The sequence below is a fragment of the Bidens hawaiensis genome, unplaced genomic scaffold, assembly GCF_021521415.1.
Source record: "Bidens hawaiensis isolate Kalapana, Puna unplaced genomic scaffold, B.hawaiensis_p1.1 tig00013659_1, whole genome shotgun sequence".
NCBI classification, from domain to species: Eukaryota; Viridiplantae; Streptophyta; class Magnoliopsida; order Asterales; family Asteraceae; genus Bidens; species Bidens hawaiensis.
In genome coordinates, this window is record NW_027492161.1 from 564,518 (window position 1) to 573,107 (window position 8,590).

The following is an 8,590-nucleotide window of genomic DNA, read 5'->3' on the forward strand; positions in this document are numbered from 1 at the left end:
ATAACATTGTTAATAATCAAACTATTTCATCATTCGCAACAAACATCACTCAGAATCTCACAACAAACAACATGTTATGTCTTTCATCGATCGGGAAAACTGTGATGAGCACTAAGAAGCTCCGCACACCCTCAGAAGTCGTCCGAAAGACTCGATCCCTTCTCCTTTACTCCAAGAACTCACTTGATGCCGGCTCGCAGGTTTTTTTCTTTGGTCAATTTTTATTCAATTTTTGAGATCATTTTGAAGATACTTTTTGTAAATAAACATAAATATAATATATAGAAATAACTACTAAACAAATGACTATCTTTGACGTACATTTCTAGGCAGCCCATCGGTAAACGACTAAACGTGCATGGTTACTAACAAGATTCCGTTGATGAAAATCTGTCGAAAATATAGTTGTGGGCAATCTGATTCTGACAAATATGAACAAACTTTTTAACGACGTAAATCACCTACACTTTTCCTGTGAATTTCGGACAACACTCTCTTTTTTTTCTTTTTTTTTTTCGCTTGTGTGGCATCTGTCGATAAATATTCTAGAAATAAAGTTAAAACATTTATCATTCTATCTTTTTCTTTATTGGATTTTGTGGGTTCGTAGGCAAATTATCAAACGATAATTAAAAGTTTTTTTTTAAGATTTCGTGGGATCTATTGGTAAATTTTCTAAGATAGGGTGAGACACCAATATAGGTAGGGTGTATGGCTTCTAAACCGTATGATAATATCTCTGCCACCCAATGTGGGTAGGGTGCATAGTTTCATTTCATGACAAATGTTTGTCACATCAAATTGATTCATTTTTTGCATTTATTGTACTTGAAGAAGTAAAAGCAAATAAAAAGTTTTAGGGTATTTGTGGGTAGGTGTTGCTAGTGATTTTGTGATTTGTGAGTAATTGAGGGAATAAATGAGATGACAATGCAGGATTGAGCAGTGCATGTGTAGTACCCATGAGTGCTCATTCCCTCCTAACCAATGTTGTAAACTCCCGAGTATGCGGCCGAGTACTCCCCGCCTAGATCGAGTACTCCCCACCTCGGCCGAGTACTCCTTAGGTATTTTCCGAGTAATCCCCGACTACTCCCGAGTACTCGCAACTCCCCAGTCGACCGCCTATGACCGCTTAACGACTTTTACAACATTGCTCCTAACAAAATCTTTATTATTCTTTTTGGATCTCGTGTGATTAATTTGTTGGTAATTACCAACAGATTTTCCTTTTTGTGATTTTCGTTCTTGTGTTTAGTAATGAAGTTCTATTAATATGTTCAGATGACTGAACTGAACACACTATTAAGAGAACTAAAGTTGATTCTTTACGGTGATGATGATTCCGAGCCTTCTACTGAAGCTTGTGCACAATTGACTGTTGAGTTCTTTAGAGAAGACACATTGCGTTTGCTCATTATCTTTCTACCCAAGTTGAACTTGGAGGTTAGTATTCAAACGCTATTATCTTTTTTAGTGGCTAGATTTTATGACTTTAGTTCGATCGGTGGTTACAGGCACGCAAAGATGCCACACAAGTCATCGTGAGTTTGCAAAGGCAACCGTTGCCATCACGCTTTGAGGCTTCGAGATATTTAGAAGCCAATCTTGATCTTTTAGACATTCTCATATCCGGGTATACATGTTATAATAAAGTAACAACCAATATAATCATTAATGATTAAGATCACCTCCATTCACAACCCAACCCAACCCAACCCAACCCAACCCTACTTTTCATTAAAAAAAAACCCCAATAAACTATTTATTTTAAATATAAAACAATAAATAAACTTACATTAGTCATACTTAATAAAATAGATGAACCAAGTTGCAACAGTAAAACGAAATGTAAATTTACAGTTACAAAAGATATAAAGTGTATAATTATTCATCAAGGGAAATTTATTTGCCACAAATGCTCAATGAGATCGTCTTTTTCGAATGCTATGAGTTTCTCCATTGTGAAGTTATATCATATTGGTCATGTAACTACTTAGGTATTCAAAAATCAAATATGTGAAATTAGTTGTCAGAAAAAGAAAAGTAAAGAAAAAAAAAATTGAAAAGCAGTAAGTCAATGAAATGTGGCATAAGAAATGGTTGCTCAAGAACTGAATTGGTAACACGAATGGTAAAACACCCAAACGTTTATTGTATTAAGAAACAGGGCCGGCTGGAGGGTAGTGCCGGTTAGATCGTTGGCCAGACACGTAATTTTTAGGGATCAAAACTTCTTGTATCTATTTTTTTATATATACTTCTAAAAATATAAAACTCATAAAATACGAATCGCTTTTTACCGTCTTATAATTATTGGGCATAAAATTCTTTTTTATTTATAATCCATTTAATCAAGTTTAAATTACTGGGCCCAAACTAAAACTAAAAATTAAAAAAAATAAATAAAAACCCGATACAAAAAAGAAATACCGGTCAATTGAAATATCTCTTCGGTTGCTTCCTTCTTTGCGAATGCTAAACAATGACCAACCCAACTGACCACCAATGTTGGTTCGTTGTTAACCACTAGGCTCCTCCATGGTTGACCAAGCTAGCCACCAAGGACCAAACTATTTTTTTCCTATGTTAGGAGAGTTTCACGAATCATCCGTTAACCGTTAGTTATTTCGGTATTTGATTTTAATAACATATTTTCTATGTTAATTGTTATAACGTTAAGTCTCGTTTAAAAAAATTAGCTTATATATTTCGTTACTCGTTAAGGCTATAGGCCTCTTTATTTCTGCTCGGCCAAGGTATATCCTCGGAGACAACCCTGTTAAGAAACTCACTCAAAACTTAATTACAATAATGAAACCTTACACGTTTTATATAGACAAAACCTAGACACGTTTGAGTCTAATTTGGATTCCTAAACAATAAGTAAATTAATTAACATAATCCTAACAACCTAAACCGACATGTATTAGGAAGTATTAGAACCCATATATAATTTGTGTCTTGCTCGTCAAGTTACTTGACTTGCACTTCAAGAGAGATCACTCGAAATTGCCAACAGTTGCAACCTGCAACCTGGGTTGCTCAAGTGACGTGGTTGAGAGTAAAAATGGTTTTCTTTATTTTTCATATAACTAAAAAGTTGTGAATGCAGGTAGCCGGGTAGTTAAAGTGCATCCGCCTCAATTTTTTTAGGGTCTAGAACACGTAATAAAATTGAGGCCGTCTTCATATTAAAAACTGTTTCCGATCTTGTAACTTCCGTGCCATCTTTAAGTACGTATAGTCATTGATAACAAACCCTATCGTCAAACAATCTCTAAACAAAAAATATTACCTACATATAATTTGTTACTTAAATTTTAGAACATGGGGGGTCCTAAAGACACGTGGGAGCATAAAACAATTGTTTATGTAAGCGTAATTAACTTACATTTAAACAACAGGTATGAGGATCCTCAATTGGCTCTTCATTATGGTAGGATGTTGAAGGAGTGCTTACGCCATCAAATTGTTGCAAGGTAGGTAGAAACATATCCTGCTGCATTAGCAACTAATCATATATTTTATGGGATGTCCTGAAGTTCTTCAGGTTCGCTTTGTAGTTACTTACTGGAACCGAGTCAACTCAAGAAACTTTTTGATTACATACAACATCCAAGTTTTGATATTGCTGCAGATGCCGCAGACGCATTCAAGGTTGGTTACTTCTTGACAAAATTATTGCATCTCTAAGCTAAAAATTTATTTGTTGCCAGGTTTATATTTTAATAATCTTTAGGTGACGGGGTATTGTAGTGACAGGGTAGCCTTGCTACCAAGATCCAACAAAAAGAACATGTTTGTGTTCTGACCGTCTTTTATGTTTCGTTGACAGGATCTTTTGACTAGACATAAGTCTACTGTTTCTGAATCTTTGTCCAAAAACTATTGTTGGGTAGACATCCATTTTGTTCCTTCTTAATTTTATCGTTTTTGTGCTTGTTTATGTATGTGATGTTCTTCATGTTGTACGTTTTTTGCTAGTTTTTTACTGAAATGAACGAAAAGCTACTGAAATCTGAAAATTATATCACCAAAAGACAAGCTGTCAAGGTATGATAATTTGAGACCAGACCACTATATAGTCGTTAGTAACATCGAAATGTTGATATATATTCAAATAGTGTGCGGTTTCTTCTTTGGTTTATGGTTCAGCTGCTTGGATGCATATTGCTTGATCGTTCAAATTCTTGTGTTATGACGCGATATGTAAGCTCAAAAGATAACCTGATAATTCTAATGAATCTTCTTAGGGTATGATGCTATTACTTCACCACTTTTGATATAGAAATTTTCGTAAAAGTTTATATGATCAAGTGGACATATATTGTTGATGCAGGATCAAAGTAAGAATATACAGATAGATGCTTTTCATGCGTTCAAGGTATTTCAAAGGATATGATATTGAACTATATGTCTATATACATATTTTGTTTTGTAAAAATTAGACAAAATGGCAAAAGACGTTCCTTTATGTTTGAACGTTTTTTCACTAGACATCCTTTAGCAAAACTAATGACAGAAAACGTATTTCATGTTTCAAATTCTATTCACGTTACGTCATTTGACACTAACCCAGTTAAACTTTTTCGTTAAATATGGTCATGTGCTTTGCACGTGAGGGCAATGTGGTCATTTTACCCCTTTAAGGACTGTTTGTTTAATTAGACCAAAGATTTGGCCTTTTGAAAAAATACTTTTATTTTTTAATAAAATAAAAAATATACATATAACCCCCCCCCCCCCCACCCTCTGCCACAGTACCACTACCACCCACTCCATCCAATGTCACATCCTCTCCCCCATCATCCTCATTATCACCACACCACCAAAAACCACCGTCACCACTAATCCACTATAACCTAACAGCCACAAATCATCGATCTCTTGAAATCAACTTCCAAGACTACCACCAAGACCGCCATCGATCACTTGAAATCAGCCTCCAGATGTGAGCCGAGACCATAACATTGGTGATCTCAGATCTTTGGAGAGAAAGAGAGACACGACAAACAACACACTCGTCGTTCTACCTCCTCTAATTTCCCCTAATTTTGTGAAGAGTGTGACGAACTAGGGCAAAAAAAACCCCTAAAATTGGACTTGAATCGAACCAAATCTGAGATGTAAACCAAATAATTCCTAAGTTTGACAAAATCGCACCTGAACTAAGAGGTGATAGTCTTGTATTTCGGGTGAATTTTGTGATGGTGGCATGCCGGCGGTGGCGATATTGGTGATGGTGTGGTATCTGGCCTGTGAAAGGCGTTTGTGGTTGGGAACATTCAAACAACTGTTCCCGGCTATATTGAAGGTGATCGGTAGGGTTTTGAGAAGACCGGCGGTGTGGTGGTTCTGTGGTCCGGTGGTGGTTTATCTGGTTTGTATCTCAGATCTTGAGAGAGAAAGAGAGAGATTATATTTTTTTAAATATATTTATATCTTTAGTTTTACTTATTAAATAAATGTGTGAATTTACCACACTGTCCCCACGTGCAAAGCACATGACCAAATTTAACAAAAAAATTTAACTGAGTTAGTGTCAAATGACGTAACGTGAACAGAATTTGAAACATGAATACGTTTTCTGCCATTAGTTTTGCTAAAGGATGTCTAGTGAAAAAACGTTCAAACATAAAGTACGTATTTTGCCATTTTTTCTAAAAATTAAAAAAGTGAATATCTTTACCAGCCTTTAACTTTACTTAAGTAGCCATTTTTGGAATTTTTTTAACTATATATTATTACTGGACCCCTACAAATGATTACATAAAAGTGTAACACACAACACGTGGACGTATATATCGTGCATGACACTTTCGACCATAAAAACTGAAAATGGTGCGGTTTCGGGCTTAAAATGGCAAAATATAATATGGCCACAATAATTTAACAAATGTGATTTTTCGCACGTGCAATAAAAAAATTTATGTTGCTTTGGGTGTGACCATTTGACCTTCCACAAAGTATTTTTAAAAAGCTAGTGAAAATTACTAGTCATTTTTATGATTTTCCTTTTTTCTGTTTTTCTTTTATTGCTGACTTATTTTATTCTTTTTAACAGCTATTTGTAGCAAATGAAAATAAGCCTCCGGAAATAGTGAGCATACTTGTTACAAACCGAAGCAAGATTCTACGTTTACTTAATGCTTTTGTTTATAAAGGTAGCCAAATTAGCTTATAGTTTTGTTATTATTCTTTCTTTTTATATAATAAATAAGATGATCACAAAATATTAATGTTTTTTTGTATGTTGTTTTTTAGACGATGAAGTGTTTGAGACAGACAAAATTCAGGTGGTCAATAAACTCTCTGTACTGGAGCTTCAAGACTAAGCGATCGAACGTACCCGTGCCGCATTGTTCAACATTTTGTTGAAATTTATAAGAATGATAATAATCATAATATTCATAATGTCGAACCGAACTAACAACTTCTACAAAGGATCATTTTGGCACCTAATTACCACCCGAACAACCCTTGATCACCCATCGAAATAGTCTTATGGTGGTGGTGGATATATTGGTGTGTTGGTAGTCTGTGTTTTAAAACCACGTTCAATGATTATTATATAAATTGTCTTAATTTAAACACTTTGAAAATAAAAGCGTGTTGTGTTAGGCATACACTTTTTTTCTTAAAGGTGATTTAGTTAATCCACTCCTAAAATACAACACTAATGTTATCACGAGACTCGAGCCCTAGACCGTGAAGGGAGAAAACACCTTGTAACACACTAAGATATTATTGAAACATTGAGTCCACCCTTTACTAAATTAGACCTACATGATAATTGTTTTTAAAAATACGCCTCTTTTATGATGGTAAAAATTAAAGCACTTTACACAAGTGATACCTATTAAATACTCATGTTTTAATAGTACGCAACAATCAAGTCAATATACAATCATGTATCAATATAGATTACACATTGGGCATGCTGTTAGAAATTAATCCCTTACATATAAAGTTTAGGGTTAATTATGTCAAAGTGTCAAACTATGTTTTAGTTAGTTTTTATTATTTATGAATTTTAGAAGGGTTAAAGTTATAAATAGATAGTCTATAAATACTTGTCAAGATCAATAGAAATCAAGAACCCTTTTTTGCAAATTCAATTGTTGTTTGATTATTATTCTCAATCTTCATCCTATTATTCTTATTATTCTGGGCAACAATTGGCATCAGAGCCACGTTTAATTGTTCGCTGTTTTGAAGATTTGCAATAGCCCGATCATAGAATCATTATTGGAATTGGATTCAGTAGGCAATTAGGCCTTTGCGGATTTGGTTGAGTGATTCAACAGAATTCAGAATTGGATTCATATTTTCATCGGCTACAATTTATTACCAGATTTCGATCAATTTTCTTGCTTTTTGTTAATTTGTTGAAATCGCAAGTTGTTCCTTGAAATCAAATTGATCGAACTAATAATTCAGAATAAACAATTTGTTGTTTCTGGTGGTACTGGTAATTGGAAACAAGGCAAAGAAAACCTTTGGATTTGTTCTATTGGTTAATTAAATTTTGATTCACATTGGTTTTTGTGTTAATAGTTTGAAGAACATACAAATTGTTGTGGTTGTGTTGTGTTGTGTTGTTGGAAATAGAACCAGACACCACTTCAAGGTGGGCCGCTGTTGTTCGTGGTCTGCATAAAACCCAGACACACATCTGGTGTGTTTTAATAATTTATGTGATTGTGACCATATTGCCTCTATCACAAAGAAAATCGAAGTTGTGTTGGATTGCAAACTAAACTAGGATTTTAGTATCCGCAAGTGTGTTGGTTTAATCTTCCATTAACAAACATTTGTTGTTCATTTAATAAGAAACTAAGTTTTGATAAACTAAACCAAAAATTGGATTGTGGGTATCCATTAAATATATTTGGTTTAAAGTTTAATTATTTAGTAATAAAAAGATTTGTTCTTTGTTTATACAAGAACCAAGTTTTTTTTTTGTAAACTTTATTGGTTCTTACAAGTTTAAAAGGTTTAGCCTTGCTTGTGGTGCGCACATATGATGTATATATGTGTGAACCCTCGGGTGGGCAAAAGTGAAATTGCACTAATTTTGATGTTATTTTACTAATCTCGTGAAAATAACGTTAAAAGTGACGGACGGTTAATCAGGCATCATGTAGTGGCGTTGATAGCCGAAAGACAAGGGTACATGCACCGATCAGCCGGTGTCCTGATGATTGAGTGCTATGTGCCTTATGTCCAAGGCTTGATGCAAAACTACTATCGAGCCGGGGGTCTCACCGAAAGCAGCCTCTCTATCCTTATAGGGTAGAGGTAAGACTGTCTACATCTTACCCTCCTCAGACCCTACCATAGCTTTGCTATTGGTGGGATATACTGAGTACGATGAGTACAAGTTTAAAAGGTTATTGGAACCTTAATTATACTTTGTGTATAATTATTATTCATGATTGGTGATCATGTCGGAAACACCAAAGGATAAGAATGCATTTGTGACTTATAAAGAGTCAGGATTATCTCTTGCGAATTACCAATGGGCAATTCGAATGAAGATCATATTAGATGCAAATGGTCTTTGAGAAATGATAGAGCCCACTAG

The 8,590-nt window shown here is 34.6% G+C and overlaps 1 protein-coding gene across 2 annotated transcripts; it reads left to right on the top strand.

Moving 5' to 3' along the window:
- On the top strand, positions 1-6,367 carry LOC143544647 (putative MO25-like protein At5g47540). 2 transcript variants are annotated; one of them, XM_077036703.1, is made up of 11 exons: positions 1-200; positions 1,311-1,446; positions 1,518-1,636; positions 3,408-3,482; positions 3,567-3,660; positions 3,839-3,898; positions 3,988-4,056; positions 4,159-4,257; positions 4,343-4,387; positions 6,068-6,167; positions 6,268-6,367. In XM_077036703.1, exons 1-11 carry the CDS (start codon positions 187-189, stop codon positions 6,336-6,338), a joined length of 882 nt encoding a protein of 293 aa, XP_076892818.1. In that variant the 5' UTR covers positions 1-186; the 3' UTR covers positions 6,339-6,367. The 2 variants fall into 2 exon arrangements, with proteins under 2 accessions (XP_076892818.1, XP_076892817.1); XM_077036702.1 differs by having other exon boundaries at positions 72-200; positions 1,285-1,446.
- Positions 6,368-8,590: the final 2,223 nt, after the last annotated feature.

What these genes read in the sequence shown, in the direction of transcription:
- LOC143544647 (XM_077036702.1), top strand. Translation starts at nt 72, where the DNA reads ATGTTATGTCTTTCATCGATCGGGAAAACTGTGATGAGCACTAAGAAG. An exon ending in ATGCTTTTCATGCGTTCAAG is followed by an intron (nt 4,388 to 6,067) that starts GTATTTCAAAGG and finishes TCTTTTTAACAG; the next exon opens with CTATTTGTAGCAAATGAAAA. An exon ending in TAATGCTTTTGTTTATAAAG is followed by an intron (nt 6,168 to 6,267) that starts GTAGCCAAATTA and finishes GTTGTTTTTTAG; the next exon opens with ACGATGAAGTGTTTGAGACA.